The sequence below is a fragment of the Silurus aristotelis genome (genome assembly GCF_946808225.1).
Source record: "Silurus aristotelis genome assembly, chromosome: 14".
NCBI lineage: Eukaryota > Metazoa > Chordata > Actinopteri > Siluriformes > Siluridae > Silurus > Silurus aristotelis.
In genome coordinates this window covers 18,587,150-18,603,868 of record NC_139587.1, presented here as the reverse complement: position 1 = coordinate 18,603,868, position 16,719 = coordinate 18,587,150, and the positions used below count along the sequence as shown (strand labels likewise).

The window sequence follows — 16,719 nt, the reverse complement described above, 5'->3', positions numbered from 1 at the left end:
AGATCGATTTGAGCCTACTGCATGTTCAGTGGCTCAGCTCTTTCACAATTTAGCATATTGCCATTCTAAAAATCCTGTGTTTATTAATGTTTTTAACAGACTGACCAAGTCTGAAGGCTGATTTGCAGAGCTGAAATTCATCGTCCTCAGATCTGCGCTGCTGTAAGGGGCTGTGAGACATCTTAGGAGGGGGCTGATAGGGAAGTGGGGGCTCCCACATTAACAAATCATTGTTGATCCTAAGGATTGAAGTATATAAGAAAAAATGTAGCAGTAAGAAAATGAAATCTTTTTAATATGCAGAATGTATAAAATAATAGCACACAATATATCCATTAATAGTAACCTAATTGAACAGATGCATAATCATAATCAAGAAACATACAAGAATGAGAAAACAAGAAATGAGGTAAATCAGAAAAAGAAAATTCACACACTAAAAAAGATGAAGCAAGGGCATGATTATAAGGTCAAAATTATAAACAAATCAAGTGCAAGAACAGACCAGATATGGGAGAAAGGTGAGATAATGACACCTGCTCATTTGGATCAAAGTTTGCAATTATTATATACAAGCTTGCATTCACATTTGAGAAAACATCAGGCTAAAACTTTAGACACAAAAACTAAAATACTTTCTTTTTTGTTCTCTTTAATAAAGGGTGCTAATTACAGTGGAACCCGGTTATGTCGATGTCCTAGGGGGTCGGCAAAAAGCATCGAGGTAACCGTTGATCGAGATAAACGAAAATCAATATGGCGGCAATATATTAACGTGCTTGAAATTTCTTTATGTACATGATGTGCGTTAATAAATAAGAATGTGCATGCACGTGTTTTTGGAGGGATTTTTTACACAACAGCGTTGCCGCGATTTGTTTGATGAAGGCATGCTATATAAATGTACATACATGTTTGTTTACGGCGGTCGTTGTTATCGCTCATGCGTATCCTGGTACGTGCCTTCCCACCGGCACTCTCTCAACGGCTGCGCTTTTCTTCCCAAAAGCGCATCACGGATTCCCTCGATCCTGCTGTTGTTAATTCTATGCTTTTGCTGCTCATCCCACGTTCCTACCAAGCGCGGCTTTCGCCTTCCTTTCATCGCATAACATTTAACAATAAAAAGCCTTTTGGCAACTAACTAACAGATTCACCAGTATACAATACAACACCTGTAGCATCGATAAGGTTTGATTTTTCCGCCACTTTTGCGAGTTCTTCTGCGGCTGCACAGTGCCGATCAACATAACCGACGTTAAATGGCAAATTTTTCCCCCCTTGTGCTCGAGATATCAGGGTTCGGCGACATAAAAAAGTCGACATAACCGATAAAAAAATCCTAAGACAAAGCAAGAATTTGCCGGTTCCACTTCAAAAACGTCGACTTAATAGGGTTGTCGAGTTAACCGAGGTCGAGATAAGTGGGTTCCCCTGTAATTAATAAAATCTATAAAAAAATAAAATTAAAAAATTAAAAGCTCATGCCTGTTGTAGATGCTTTGAAAGGCTTCTTTACTGGGCAAAAGGATGTAGGCCAAAGGGAGTGTAATATCCACCACATACTGACTCTGAGCCACACACTGCGCCTGAAATTCGTTCATTTCCTCTGGATCTGCGGGGATTACCATCTAAACAAGAAAGGTTGGAGAGAATGAGAGACATGGACAGAGAAATGTTGGGAGTTTAGAAGGTCAAAATAACAAAAAAAAGAAATTACACTAGAATGAGATTGGCAAGCTGTGATAAATGAGAAAACGTGTACCTCTTCTGTCTCAAACATGGTACGGTTAGAGGAGAAGGGGGAGCTGTTTTTCTCTCGTAGCTCACAGGGATTTTCCATAGACACAAAGCCAAGTCCCAAATCCCTGTTTAAACCCACACCTACAGTGCCTCTACCAGCTGAGTCTGCTGCCCCACTTACATGCACCACAATTCTACAAGCAATACAAAAAGGCAACAAAAACAATCATGGTTTTAGGCATAATTTAATAACAATCAGTTCCTTCTGTGATATAGCTGTAGTTTAATATTTCTGCAAAGACTAAAATATATACAATCAGTGTCCACACAGACTCACTTGGGTGTGCTGTCTGGGTTCTCTGCATTGGAGCCCTTTTGTACTCGGATACAAGGGAAAGATCCGCCCTCCCAGCCCTCATACACTCCTTACAAAGAAAGGAAAAACCAAACAAAATTCATTAACAACAGACACTACATGGGGTCAATGCAGATGTCTTACTCATTAGAGAAAAAAGGAAAGACATGATGACTAAATAAAATAGTTTAGAGTGTAGGATCTTCTTACCATGCAGATCACTGAAGCTAGCTTCCAAAACCTTGGTGAGTTCAGCTGTAGAGGTGTATGGCACCTGCTGCTGTAGATCTGACCCCTGATGAGACTTCAGCTCTAGATTGCACATCTCCAGACTCAGGACCTCTTTACGCACTGCTTGCTCTCTAATGGGTCTTCTCTGGTCTGAAGGTCGAAGGTCAGGGATGGGGAAGCGAAGCTTCATTACAGCATAGGGGGAGAGGAGAACAAGGGACGATTGCAGCTCTGACAAATGAGGCTATTGGGAAACAGATTTAAGTTAGTTAAAAGACATATTTCAAAATAGTGAAATAATCAGTAATAGCCAGCATGCATTCAGTGATGACACAGATTATAATTTATGCAGAATTTCAGGGCAGCACCTTAGTGTTTGCTGGCTTATTTGGCTGTGTGGGACAGTGGCTCAGGGCCTGTATGATGTTGTCCAGTCTGCCCAGTATGTCCAGGTCTATCTCAGTGGTAAGCTCACCCAGCTCTACACGTAGTGAGCTGTCCCTACGCATTACTCGCTGCTTTGATCCACTCTGCAGAATGGAACAGGAAAAGTATTTAAAACTAAAGAACATAAGCATTGAACTAAAAATAAATATATATAAATGTTTCATATATTTTTATATTTTCAAATAAATGTCAAATATATAAAAATTTGTGAAAATTCCCCCAGCAAACTTATTGTTTTTGCCTTGTAGCCTCTCTCCTTCTGATTAGCTGCCATCAGCTAAATCCTTTCTGTAACTACTATGTGACTGGACAAATGACGGCAAAGAATTTGCTATAGAAGCTGAGCTGGTTCTTAAAAATAAATAAATTAATTCATATTTATAGAGTTGTCTAAAGACATGAAACAATACATGCAACAATACTGTGCCAAAACACTTTGCTGGACAACAAAGTGAAAACTCCTGCTATATACTATACTATATATACTATTCAGTCTCACTTTCAGTCTACTTGCATAGATTTATACAAATTTTATTTAGTTTAAAAAAAAAAAAAAAAAAACCTTGCGTTGCTGCTTTTCTGTCAGGGAGTGGTGAATTTGGGCACATGGTCTGGCAGTTGCTCCCACAGTGAAGTGACCAGCATTCTTGAACTGCAGCAGCTAAAACGCATGCACACGCACACACAACACACACAAAAATATGGCTAGTACCTACTCCGGCAGTGAACGATGAACTGAGTGTGTACTAACCACTAATGGAGTGGTTGCTGGGTGTAAACAGCATTGTTGTCAAATTTTGTATTATACCCATATTTATAAACTACCACCATAAACCTTTTTGGTTTTTTTTTTAAAATATATTACTAGTTTTAATCCCTACAAAAAATATATCATTTTACAAATAGTAAAAAAAAAAAAAAAAAAAAAAAAAAAAGAAGAATCCAGCATCTCAATCCACCACATCTGAGAATTATGATACATTTCTCTTAACTATAAATGTTTATTAATGTTTAATTAATAATTTTATTAATATATTAACTTCCTTAAATCCTGTTAAAATCTTATTGCTGTCATTTCTCGTCAAAGTACTAAAACACGTTAAAATGATCACAGCAGACAGATATTGAAAACAAACAAAACTAGTCCTTAAAATAAAAACTTTTTGCAGACTATTGTATTGTATTTAGCAACAATGACGTTTACCAACCTCCTGGTAATTTTGGTAGTTTATATTTGGTAATCTGCTTGGACTGTAGGTGTTTACTAAAGTTTACCATTCTGTAATTCAACACCTAGATCAACTGGAAGTGAGGTCTTAATTATATATCACACATGAAGAAACAAAAAGCTCCAAGAATAAAACCTAGAGAACAATTAGATAATCTGCATCTTATGGAAGGTGTAAATATTTACCTGTCCCTTGCATTAGGATGTGTAGCCTCACTTAAGCATACATTTGCATAAGCGAAATTCTGGCATTGTAGCTACCTTTGACTGATTTAAACCATGATCTGTTTGAACTTTAAGTCATACCTTGGAAATGAATTAAGTCAAAGCTATTTCTGGTTACTATACAGAAAATGAGAGCTAGAGTACCTCAGTGTACTCTATCTTGCCTGGCTCCCACAGACACTCCAGCAGTTCCAGCCTGCTGAAGGACAGGTCAGAGGTCATGGAATGGGCATGCCGCCCAGAGCTACGCATCTCACATGCTACCTGTACAGCTGCTCCTGTTAGCCTAAAAAAAAAAATAATAATGCATTAACAAAAAAACAATATGCTGACAAAAAATGCTGTGTGTTATTTAATGCGTACCTGAGATGTGAGTGAGGGCACGCTTTAGCAAAGCTACCCCTCAAGTTCTCAAAGTCTCTCTCACTGAACATGCTGTCTTTGAAGAAAGCGAGCTCATGGAAGAACAGCTGTGACACCTTAGCCATTGAGGACAGATCTCCAGGATCTTGAGCTGGCTCCTGTTCCAGAAGAGTGAGAGTCAACCCACCCAGAGTGAGCCGAAGCAAGCAGTCAGGCTTCATGGGTTCTGACTGGCCAGTGTGTGTTGAATGCCCTTATTTGAAGTGAAGAAACAGAAAGTTTATACTAATACAAATTATATTTAAAAATTAAACTCGTAGAATAGATGTAATTTTTTGACAAGGAATGAGGATGACATACGTGGTGGCCTGCTACATTGAGGCAAACTAGATAAGGTTCCTGGTACAGGATAACGTCTGGGGCAATTAAGTATTCCCTGAAAAATTAAAAATAAATAGAACAATCATGACATAAAATAAATGTAATCACCATGCTCTATATAACTCTATGCTTTAGAAGAATCAAATACAGTATCTCACTAAAGTGAGTACACCCCTCACATTTCAGCAGCCATTTTAGTATATATTCTCAAAGGAAATACTATAGAAATGAAACTTGGATATATTTTAGAGTAGTCAGTGAGTACATGTCAAAATTATCCAAAAGTGTCAATAATTTGTGTGAGCACCATTGTTATCTAGAACTGCCTTAATCCTTCTGGGCATGGAATTCACCAGAGCTGCACAGGTTGTTGCTGGGATCCTCTTGCACTCCTCCATAATGACAAAACAAAGCTACTGGATGTTAGACACATGTCGCTTCTCCACCTTCCGCATGAGGATGCCCCACAGAGGTTCAATAGGGTTCAGGTCTGGAGACATACATGGCCACTCCAACACCTTCACTTTCACCCCCCGACAAGGCAGTAAAATCATCTTTGCGTGTGTTTGGGGTCGTCATCATGTTGAAAAGGTGCTGTTCTGCCCAATTTCTGAAGGATGGGCATCATGTTTTGCGTCAGAATGTCACAGTTCATGTTGGAATCCATGTTTTCCTTAATGAACCGCAGCTCCCCAGTACCAGCCGCACTCATGCAGCCCCAGATTATGATTATGATTATTATGATTATGACTGTAGGCAATTCCTCACCAGGGAGTCACCACACATGCTGGACACCATATGGGACAAGAACAAGTTTATCTTAGTCTCATCAGACCACAGGACATGGTCCCAGAAAAAACTGCTTTTGGACAGGTTGTCTATATCAAACGGTTTGCAGGCTTTCTTGTGAGCCAGCTTTAGAAGAGGCTTCCTTAGGGGACAACGGGCATGCAGTGTGCAGAGTGTGGTCTGAGCATTGACAAGCGGACATCTAAAGCAATGCTGGCAGCACTCATGCGTCTGCTTCTGATGCACAGCACGAGGACTCGTTGAACCAACTTGTAGAACCTCTTTATGACCCTGTTCACTGCACCGTGTTTCAGAGTGTTTCCGATCTTCTTATAGCTGTGGAGAGCAACAATTCTAATTCTCAAAGTTCTTTGACATGAGGTGCCATTTCAAACATTCAGTGGTCAGTGTGAGAGAATTGTACTCAAATTTTAACTTCTCTAATAAAAGATAAACACATTTGCATGGTCCTGTCAAGCAGGCAAAAACATGAACATGATAAATAGGACATGTGGCTTTGCAAGATTTAGGGTGTACACACTTTTGTTGCCAGCTATTTTGACAATAAGGGCTGTATTTTGAGTAATTTTCAGGAGAGTACATCTGTAGTGCTATACAAGCTGCATATTGACTACTCTTAAATATATCCACACACTTATGAGATACTGTATACCTGGAAAGTCTGGTGTCCCAATACTTTTGCCTAAACAGTGTATTCTATTAAGTTAGCTGCCACTAACACAAGATAAAACCTGGAATGGAACAGACACTGCAGTGTTTAATTCCTCTATGGTTAGGTCAAATTAGAAAATTTGTCTGTTGCATGTTTTTTCCTACACAGACCTGTGGAGACAGAGGGTTTGTTGAAGCCAGGCTGCTTTGGCTGTGTACTGAAGACTCCATGTCACTGTCTGAGAGCTCGCTTCCTGAGCGGTTAGACATCATACTGCTAGTCATACAACCAGGCACCATAGAGTAAAACATCTCTGAGGTAGGAAAACACCATAAGACAGATATAAGAATAAATATTAACAAAATGAAAGTTTAATTTTTTTGGTCAATGAGAATGCTATGGTGTGCTACAACTACAATGTATTACAACAGTTGTAAAATTGTAAAAAATTATTTCAATCGACAAAATATACATTGCCACCACACCTCCATTCTCCAAAGGGCTGACGTAAGTCTCTGTGTTTAGCTTCAGATCTTGGTCTACTGTATCCACACTGATTTGCTTACTGAGGTCCTCCTCTATCAACCTCAGATCATCTGAACCCAGTGGCCTACTGTGAGAACTACCACCACCACCACCACCATGCATGTTACTGCTGCCCTCTGAGAAAGGGGGAGACAAAATGAATAAACACATAAAAAACAATGACCCAAATTATAGAGGCAACGGATACAGCTGACATGTAAAATAATCAAAAATCTGAAATTTAAGCTATAATATACAAATTATATATTTTTTTCAAAAAAATTGCTCAAGATTTTTATCAATATTGTTTTATCTTCCCATAACTTACCCTGCTTATGAACTGCAGAATATGTTTCACAATTAAATAATGCATGCATTGAAACAAACTCTGGAAAAAAAATGTATGTTAGGAAACGTTTCCAAGCTTATAAGCGCTATGTGCAGACCTGGGGACTTTATTCCAAAAGGTAGGTCAATATTTACACTGGAAAATGTTTTCAGAGATGGACTAGGCACCAGCTTAAGTAATTTTTTTTTAAACTCTTTATTTAGATTATGTTAATCAACTACATATAGCTAAATCCTCAGCTCCCTGTGTGTGTCAAAAATATGTGTTCAAATAACTTTTGAACAGTGCTTAAGCCTGGAGTTAAACCAGCACCATGACATTCTGAAAATGATCAAATAGGCTGTGTTTAGATGAGACATGTTATATTTGACATCTTATATTTTAATGACATGTGTTAATGCTTCTATATTGTCATAGTATCGAATTTTCTTTAAGATGGTCATATATAAAGAAAATCTAAGAAGAAATTTTCTTTTAGGGCTGAAACAATTCCTCAAGTAATTCGAATACAAAAATGTTTATGTTAATGCTTCGTTTAGTCTATTTAACTACACATGGAGCACTGTGTTTCCTCACGGACCATTATTACTGACACACCACCCGCTAAACTATGGACCGCTCTGGAGTCTCATTTATAAACGTGGCGTACGCACACATCCTGGACAGGTAAAGACAGAAGATGCTTAAGAATGAAAAATGAAGGAACGAAGAGAAAACAGCGAGAGGTGAGGAGAAAATTTAGGCCAAAGAACACAACAAAAAGTTTTCAAAGTTTTGGATCATTTCAAAATAAAAATTAAAAATTAAAAAATAAAAACACTGTACAGCACATTTACCATTTTTTAAAGTAATTCAAAATATTGATGTAATATGGCAATTAAGTGCACTAAACGGGTTTAGTTTTCACAGATTGCAATTTCAGCAATAAAATTATTAAAAAGGAAACAATTAATTAATACGAAAAAATAAGACCTGTCTTATATTGTATATTTAGTATTTAATGAAGAAAAAGTTATTCTTATCCAATTACTCAATTATTCGATGTACTAATCGGGAGAATAGTCAATTACTAAAATAATTAACAGCTTCAGCCCTCTTTTGTTTTGCATTTCAAATGCACATCATTGAAAATTACAATATTTTTTCCGCCCACTATATTAATGAAATGATGCAAAAATTCACATTATGAAATCTCTCTTTAATGTTTATAGAAGTCACATTCAAAAACAATATAAGACATGAACTGCATTTTAGAATGTTTGGCCATTTTACTTGCATTTAAACCACACAGGGTAAGCATATTACCTGTCTCAATGCAGAGTGCAGTCAGAAGGTCCATTAGGTTAGTAATCTGACTGGGAGAGAGTAAAAGGTGTAGACAGCCCACCTTACCATCGAGCTCCAGCTGAAAGCGTGGACAACAAAAAACAGGATTAAAAAGCATTAATTCATAATGTCGGCTGCAAAGGGAAGAAGTCAAATCTGCTCAGTAAGAGATTGAAAAAATCCTGAAGAAAGCAGCAAACCTTGGGCCCTGGAAGAATATCATTCTGCTTGATTTTAACAGTGGTCTCCATGAAACCAGAGCAGCTTCCAATGAGTAGAGGCCCGGGATGAGGTCGTAAGGGCTTTGGTGCGGAGTCTTTCTCTTCATCCTCAATGACCACAGTATGTTCAGGAATAAGACTCTAAAAATAAAAAAGACTTTGAAAAACTCTAAAACACTACTATAATTCATATAAAAAAGCTTATGGTCTATAGTCTAAAAAGGAATGTAGTCAGGAAATCCAGCTTAATTGAGGTGTGTAGAATGGGGTGGTTTATAGTTATACTATATTATTTAGTGTTTCTTTAAATACCTTTTAATAAATCCTCCAACAAACTTTGAATGGGTTATGCAGGCTCTTACCTGTGGCTCTCCAAGAGTCTCATAAAACAGCTGTACAGAGTTGAGCTGGAGAATTTTATGCAGAAAGGCTGGAGGCTGGTGGATATCTACAGGCACTGTTTGACTGGAGTCCCTCACAGCTTCATCACAGTAATCCAGCCTGCATGATAAGACAGAAGCATAATACCGCTCGGTTACAGATACAGGTTTACATTTCAAGCAAAAAGGTTTATGTGCAGCTGACAACTAAGATCTAACTTGTGCTTCTGTAGCTTTATATGACACAATATATTATATAATGTATAACCTTAGATTTAACCCTTAAATGCATAAACCACCCAAAGCATCACCAACTGACCTAGTTTCCTTCTTCTACCTTATCCACATTTTTGAAGATATGACTCAAGTATAATGTTTGTGTTTTTGGGAAAAAAAGAATTACTCACACAAAAATCTCTGCTGTAGAAAACTAAACAACTTGTGAAAAATCACATTTGAGAATTGCCAGTAGTGAAAGGCCAAAAAGAAAACAAATACAATGTCCGGACTGGTTGCTGGAAAATCAGTGTCACAGGTTTCACAAAGGTCCTACATTCTTACCGTTTAATTTGCATCTCTAAGGCGATCCCATCCTTAGAGTCAAGAGGATGGTGCTCAATTCTTACTATAGTGTCCAAAAAAGTGACTTTTATCCGCCGCAGAACTGTAAAGAAACAGGACAGCTTGTTAGACTTTACACACACACACACACACACACACACACACACACACACACACACACACACACACACACACACACACACACACACACACACACACACACACACACTTTACTAGTACTTACTATATATACACAATAGTATTGAGACACCTGACTGTTCCATACATATGTGGTTCTTTCCCAAACTGTTACCACAACCTTAGAGACACAATTATATAGGATGACTTTGGATGGAATAGCATTACCTTTGCCATTTATTTGAACTAGGAGACACAAAACTGTTCCAGTCTGACAAAGCCTCTGTGCACAAAGCGATCTTCATGAAAATATGGGTTACACAGGTTGGAGTGGAAGCTTTTGGGTGACCTGTTATAGAGCTCTGACCTCAAACCTACTGAATGCCTTTTGATTAACTGGAACTCTGCAACCCAGGCCTCCTCACACTACATCAATACCTGACTTTACTAACACATTTGTGGCTGAATTAACTCTCCATACTCCATTAACTAGCGGACAATCTTCCTTTAAAAACAATAGTTATTATAACAGCAAATGGGACTAATAGGAATTTAATCTTGATCATGAATCTTATGGTTAGGTGTCCATAAACTTTTGTCTATTTAGTCTTTAACAATTTCTATGAATATTAGCTGAATGTCTTAACATTATCCAAATGTTAATTTGCATAGTCTACATTACTGCATGTGTTTTTGTGCATTGTCCCCAAAAAAATAAAATAAAATAAAAAATTGTATACACTGGCGATCAAAATTAGAGAACAATGTATAAACAATTCTGAAATAATGTCATCTTCACTGCTCAACAGTTAAAGGAGTTTTTGTCCTGTCTATACCATGCTACCAGAACACCTTTTCCACAAATTAACTAAGGCATTTAAAAAAAAACATTATTTTGCAGAAAACACACTGATCAAAATTAGAGAACACTTTCAGATACCTCCCAGTTATTGGTGTTAATCTGGTACCTGGTGCTAATTTCCGTGATTATCTGTCAACCCCTATTTAACTGGCAGCATAACTTCCAGTTTCACTGACTCTGCAAGATGTTGGGCCGTTCTAAAGTGACTGAAAGCTGCCGGCAGCAGGTCCAGATGAAGGCCAAAGGGATGACCCTATCAGCCATAGCAAGACAAGTTGGTCGTTCTAAATCGGTGATTTCAAGAATATTGAATCTTTACAACATCACAAACTCATTCAAGTCCACCAAGAAGGCTGGTCGTCTACGGAAGACAAATACAAGAGAGGACAGGATACTGCGGAGGATCTCAATGGGCAATCGTTTCAACACTGCAGCTGGAATTGCTCACCAGTTCAGCGCTGAACAGGGTAAGGAACTGTCTCGTCATACAGTGTCTCGACGTTTAAGAGCATTTGGACTGAAAGCCCACCCAAGCCCAATCAAAAGGCTAGACTAAGCTTTGCTGAGGAGCATGTTGTGTGGACAGAGGAGAACTGGTCCAAAGTTCACTTCAGTGATGAAAGCAAGTTTCATTTATTTGGGTCCGATGGGAAACATTATGTTCGGCGACAAACTGGAGAAAGACTGAACCCAAAGTGTGTAAAGAAGTCAGTGGAGGAAAAAAAAGTGGAGGAGGAAGTGTCATGATTTGGGGCATGTTTTCTGCAGCAGGAGTTGGGCCTCTTATACAGCTACATGGCAGAGTGAATGCAAATGTTTATCAGAACCTTCTTCAACAACATATGGTTCCTTCCATGCGTTCATCACCCAATCAGCCCGCAGTGTTCATGCAGGACAACGCTTCATGTCACACAGCAAACCGGGTAAAGCAGTTCCTTGAAACTGAAAACATTGAAATAATGACATGGCCTGCCCAGAGTCCTGATCTCAACCCAATAGAGAACCTCTGTAAAATCTTTGGTGACAAAGTTATGGCCAAGAAACCCACTACAGTCACCGAACTGTGGAAGAGACTGGAAGAAGAGTGGACCAAAATCACACCAGAGCAGTGTAAGAGACTAGTGCTGTCCTGTGGCTGCAGATGTGCTGAAGTCATTCAGAGCAGAGGCCTGTACACTTCCTACTAATTGCTGACTGTTGTAACCTTCAGAAAATTTTGCCGTAATCTTTTTCCATGATACAGTCATTGTTGTTCTCTAAATTTGATCAGTGTGTTTTTTGCAAAATAATGTTGTTGTTTTTTTTTTATGCCTTAGTTAATTTGTGGAAAAGGTGTTCTGGTAGCATGGTATGGACAGGACAAAAACTCCTCCAACTGTTGAGCAGTGAAGATTACATTATTTCAGAATTGTTCAATTGTTTATAAATTGTTCTCTAATTTTAAACGCCAGTGTATATTTTAGGGCCAACATGCAAGACGAACGCAAATTAACTTGTTGGGGCAGTAGAGCAGTTGAGTTTCAACTAATCTTCCGAAAAACCACTGATGCAGGTCATAGAATGTAATATGGGGCACAGCTTATGGTAATAACCATGACAGATCGAGAAATGGTTTTACAATTAGTTTAATTTTACAAAGTCTACAAATGCCAACACCAACTGATTGAATGTTTTTTTTTTTCTTGCATTTCAGATTGTCTAGTGGCTGTAGGAACTAGGGATGCAAACTGTGGTCAAATAACACAAACCTTCAAAGGCATGGTGAATAGAGTTCACATGGTAAAAATCAGTACAGTTTTTGTCCGAGAAGACTATAACTGTCAAAATAACACAAGGAGCTAATTAAATATGAAAATACAGTGGCGTGCAATAAACAAAGCTGTGCCTGACATGAAGTGGATTTTCTCCTACCACCCCAAATGTTCTATTTCCTTTTATACCATAGGGGCATGCCAATTTTCTTGTATTGCTGGATGTAACCATGAGCATTTTTACTGTTCCCCCTTCACTTTTTTGTAAATAAATAAGAAAACGTTTGCCTTTTATGTGAAACTAGAAAGTGAATAATCATCTGTCCTGAAGACTCTTATGTGTTGGAAAGCCTATTAACTCATACAAAACCTAGGCATGGCAGATTCCTTTCATAAATATTAAATACACATCTTCTTATGGAGGCTTCCACATTAATAACTATTTGTTTCCTTTCTTTTCATTTTCAGTTACAGAAAATTCATTAAAACTTTCTGACCAATCAGGCCTGAGAATTCAACAGATCTAAGAGGCTTTACAGTTACATCACTCATCACTGTGTACGGCTGGTCACCTTTTATGATCCCTTTGAGCTTGAATAACACACCAGCAATACACACCTGTCTCAATAGTCTGTGCAAACATTTCCAGCCCCTCTAAAGGAGCAGGCGGTTCTTCTGATGCCTCAGGTGGGTCCTTTAGACACTCCTTGGCCAGCTGCATGCTGGAAGTCATACATGAAGACCAGCCTTGGGAGTCCCAGGCGCCACCTACATACACATCATAAAAGGAAGTAGAATAATTGAAAGCATTTATCATGATCAGTAAAGTAAAGGTAAAACCATTAACAGGAACAGGTCAGCTAGGTTGTGAAGGTGCTGTCAACTTACTGGTTCTGTCCTTGGGTCTGCATGTTATCTGTAGCCCAGTGACTTCAAGTGTGCAGTGGTCAGTAACAAGCGCTGCCCATGGGATTGTCACTTTTATACTCTGTACAAAACCTTCTACAATCTCCAGAGGGGCTGCAAGGGACTCAAGGAGCTCATTAACTGCCTGTAAGAAAAGATGAAGTAGATCATCATAGTTACCAGTGATGAAGTTTATTGAAAGCTAAAACTTTGACAAATCTAAAGGGCTATGTACCCAGTATTTTCACTCCTAGATTCTGGAGCGTATAAAAAGCATTACCTCTAGGCCCTTAACAGGGTGTTTAGGAAACATCTTTGTTCTAAGAACACTGTATGAGGCACATGATGAGGCTCAGATCCTTTATGCTCAGCCTGGCCTGAACGTTACGAAACACTTCTGAGATGTATTTCATGTTTTCTCAGAAGGGCCAGGGTGCTAAACTAGCTAACTCACTCACTCACTCACTCACCCACACGTCGAGGTTGATTTCTTTAATGACACCGCTGCCATTGTACAAGTCCAAACTCAGCTGGTCCAAACTCAAACGTTCCTCCAAGAAGTGGCCGAGGTAATGCTGTAAAAGGTAGCGACAGGCCCGCTTCTTTATCGAGCCCGACCAAGGGAAGAGCCACCGAGACATAGGGCCAGAGAGACTATAGTGAGGGACTGAAGAGGTGGCGAAGGGAAAAGAACATGAGACAGACAACAGTCCTCCGGGAACTGCATAACAATCAGCCCTGACTGAGGAGACACAAGCAGATGGTAAATAGGAGACTAGCTTCAGATTGAAGGGGTTAGCTGGATAGTCCTGGCTAGCTAACTTCCCTCTCCTTGACACAAAAATTCTGAATTTTTCCCAGACAGGACACTTTTCTGTCCGCTGCAGTTTTTAAAAGAGCCACAATCTCATAAAAAGTTGCTTAACAAAAACAATTTTTACTCTTACATAGATGATATTTTTGACATCAGCGACAGGTTCTCTTGCGTTTCTACTGATAGGGCTGTTTATTGTTTTCATACTGAAGACTGCGCGAGCGTGCGACATCATTGACCTCGTCACGCAAGACGTCTTACGTCACATGTATCGGAACGAGCGGGACGCCATGTTGAGAAGGTCAACAAAATAATTACACTGTACAATTTGACCCACTCCCAATCGATTCCTTCTGCTGCCATTGATGCAGAACTCATCTCAGGATGAACACTGTTTTGAACTCATAAAGCACAGAAGCAATCACTCGTTCTCTACTTTTTATTACTCAATTTCTCTTTATTTTTCATTCGTTTATCTAGTCCCCCTCTTTCTGCTTTTCAGAACATGTTTTCTCTCATTCTTTTTCCTCTACTATTTTTCTACCATATTTTTTCGCTCTTTAAATTAGTTTTTTAGATTCATTGCCTACTTATCTTCTTGTCACATTTCCTCACTTATCACTCTCCTCCTTCCAACCCAGCCATTGGGGTTGCACAAGCCAGTGCACTCTTAGTGCTGGTCCCAAGCCGGGATAAATGGGGAGGGTTGCATTAGGAAGGGCATCCAGCGTAAAACATGCCAAATCAAATATGTGGATCATGAATCGGAAATTCATACCGGATCGGTCGAGGCCCGGGTTACCAAGGACCGCCATAGGTATTGTTAGTCAACAGGGTACTGGTGAAAATTGGGCTACTGTTGGCCGAAGGAGGAGAGGGAGAGGAGGAAGACGTCTACAGAGACAGCAGAAAAAGAAGTGTAGAAGAGTGGGGGTTAGAGTGGGCACTTTAAATGGTAAAGGGAGAGAGTTTGCAGATATGATGGAGAGGAGAAAGGTAAATATGTTGTGTGTTCAGGAGACCAAGTCAAAAGGGAGTAAGGCAAGAAACATTGGAGGTGGGTTTAAACAGTTATTTTATGGTGTGAATGGAAAGAGAAATGGTGTAGGGGTGATTTTGAAGGAAGAGTTTAGTAAGAGTGTAGTGGAGGTGAAGAAAGTTTCTGATAGGGTGATGAACGTGAAGCTGGAAGTTGAAGGCAGGATGATAAATGTCATCAGTGCCTATGCTTCACAAATGGGTTGTGCGATGGAGGAGAAGGAAAAATTCTGGAGTGAGTTAGATGAAGTGGTAGAAAGAGTACATAAGAAAGAATGATTGGTGATTGGGGCAGACTTTAATAGACATGTTGGTGAAGGGAACAGAGGTGACGAGGAGGTGATGGGTAGGTATGGGAGGAGAGGAATGTGGAAGTGCAGATGGTGGTAGATTTTGCTGAAAGGATGGAAATAACAGTGGTGAATACATATTTTAAGAAGAAGGAGGAGTCTAGGGTGACGTATAAGAGTGGAGGAAGGTGCACACAGGACTATGTTCTATGCAGGAGATGAAGGAGCAACCTGAAGGAGATTGGAGACTGTAAGGTGTTGACAGGGGACAGTGTAGCTAGACAGCATCGGATGGTGGTCTTTAGGATGGTTTTAAAGGTAAAGAAGAAGAGGAGGAGAGGAAGGACTGAAAGAAGAATAAGACTGTGGAAAGTGAAGGAGGAAGACTGCAGTGATTCAGGGAAAAGGTCCGACAGGGACTTGGTGTTGCTGAAGAGGTGCTGGATGACTGGGCAACTACTGTAGAAGTGATAAGGGAGACAGCTAGGAAGGTACTTGGTGTGACTTTTGGAAATAGGAAGAAAGACAAAGAGACGTGGTGGTGGAATGAGGTAGTGCAGGAGAGCATGAGGAGAAAGAGGTTGACAAAACAGAATTGGGATCAACAGAGTGATGTGAAAAGTAGGCAGGAGTACAAGGAGATGCGGCAGCAGGTAAAGAGGAATGTGGCGAAAGCGAGGGAAAAGGCTTATGAGGAGCTGTATGTGAATTTGGACACTAAAGAAAGGGGAAAATAATTTGTAGCGATTGGCCAGGCAGAGGTGCCGAGCTGGAAAGGATGTGCTACAAGTTATAGCAATAAAGGATGGAGATAGAAATGTGTTGACTAGTGAGGAGAGTGTGTTGAGAAGAAGGAGGGAGTATTTTTAGCAGCTGATCAACAGGGAAAATAAGAGAAAGAGAAGGTGGGATGGTGTGGAGATGGTAGAGCAGGACGAGTTTAGGATTAGTAAGGAGAAAGTGAGAGCAGCGATTAAGAGGATGAAGAGTGAAAAGTCGGTATTATCCAATGACATACCAATAGAAGCATGGAGATGTTTAGAGATGGCAGTGGAGTTTTTAACAAGATTGTTTAACAGGATTTTGGAAGGTGAGAGGATGCCTGAGGAATAGAGGAGTGTGC

General features: G+C 39.5%; 1 protein-coding gene across 1 annotated transcript in view; it reads right to left on the bottom strand.

Annotated features, from left to right (window-relative positions):
• Nucleotides 1-14,500, bottom strand: part of atg2a (autophagy related 2A) — a 29,323-nt gene extending 14,823 nt beyond the window's left edge. The window contains exons 1-19 of the mRNA XM_083561560.1: nt 13,925-14,500; nt 13,437-13,599; nt 13,167-13,316; nt 9,798-9,900; nt 9,219-9,357; nt 8,836-8,997; nt 8,615-8,714; nt 6,921-7,097; nt 6,606-6,748; nt 4,953-5,028; nt 4,593-4,845; nt 4,374-4,515; nt 3,339-3,437; nt 2,698-2,859; nt 2,309-2,573; nt 2,081-2,168; nt 1,766-1,937; nt 1,489-1,631; nt 106-239 (exon numbers count right to left, since the gene is read on the bottom strand). Coding sequence (XP_083417686.1) covers nt 106-239; nt 1,489-1,631; nt 1,766-1,937; nt 2,081-2,168; nt 2,309-2,573; nt 2,698-2,859; nt 3,339-3,437; nt 4,374-4,515; nt 4,593-4,845; nt 4,953-5,028; nt 6,606-6,748; nt 6,921-7,097; nt 8,615-8,714; nt 8,836-8,997; nt 9,219-9,357; nt 9,798-9,900; nt 13,167-13,316; nt 13,437-13,599; nt 13,925-14,095 — 2,842 coding nt within the window. The 5' untranslated portion in view covers nt 14,096-14,500. The remainder of the gene's footprint in view (nt 1-105; nt 240-1,488; nt 1,632-1,765; nt 1,938-2,080; nt 2,169-2,308; nt 2,574-2,697; nt 2,860-3,338; nt 3,438-4,373; nt 4,516-4,592; nt 4,846-4,952; nt 5,029-6,605; nt 6,749-6,920; nt 7,098-8,614; nt 8,715-8,835; nt 8,998-9,218; nt 9,358-9,797; nt 9,901-13,166; nt 13,317-13,436; nt 13,600-13,924) is intronic.
• Nucleotides 14,501-16,719: the final 2,219 nt, after the last annotated feature.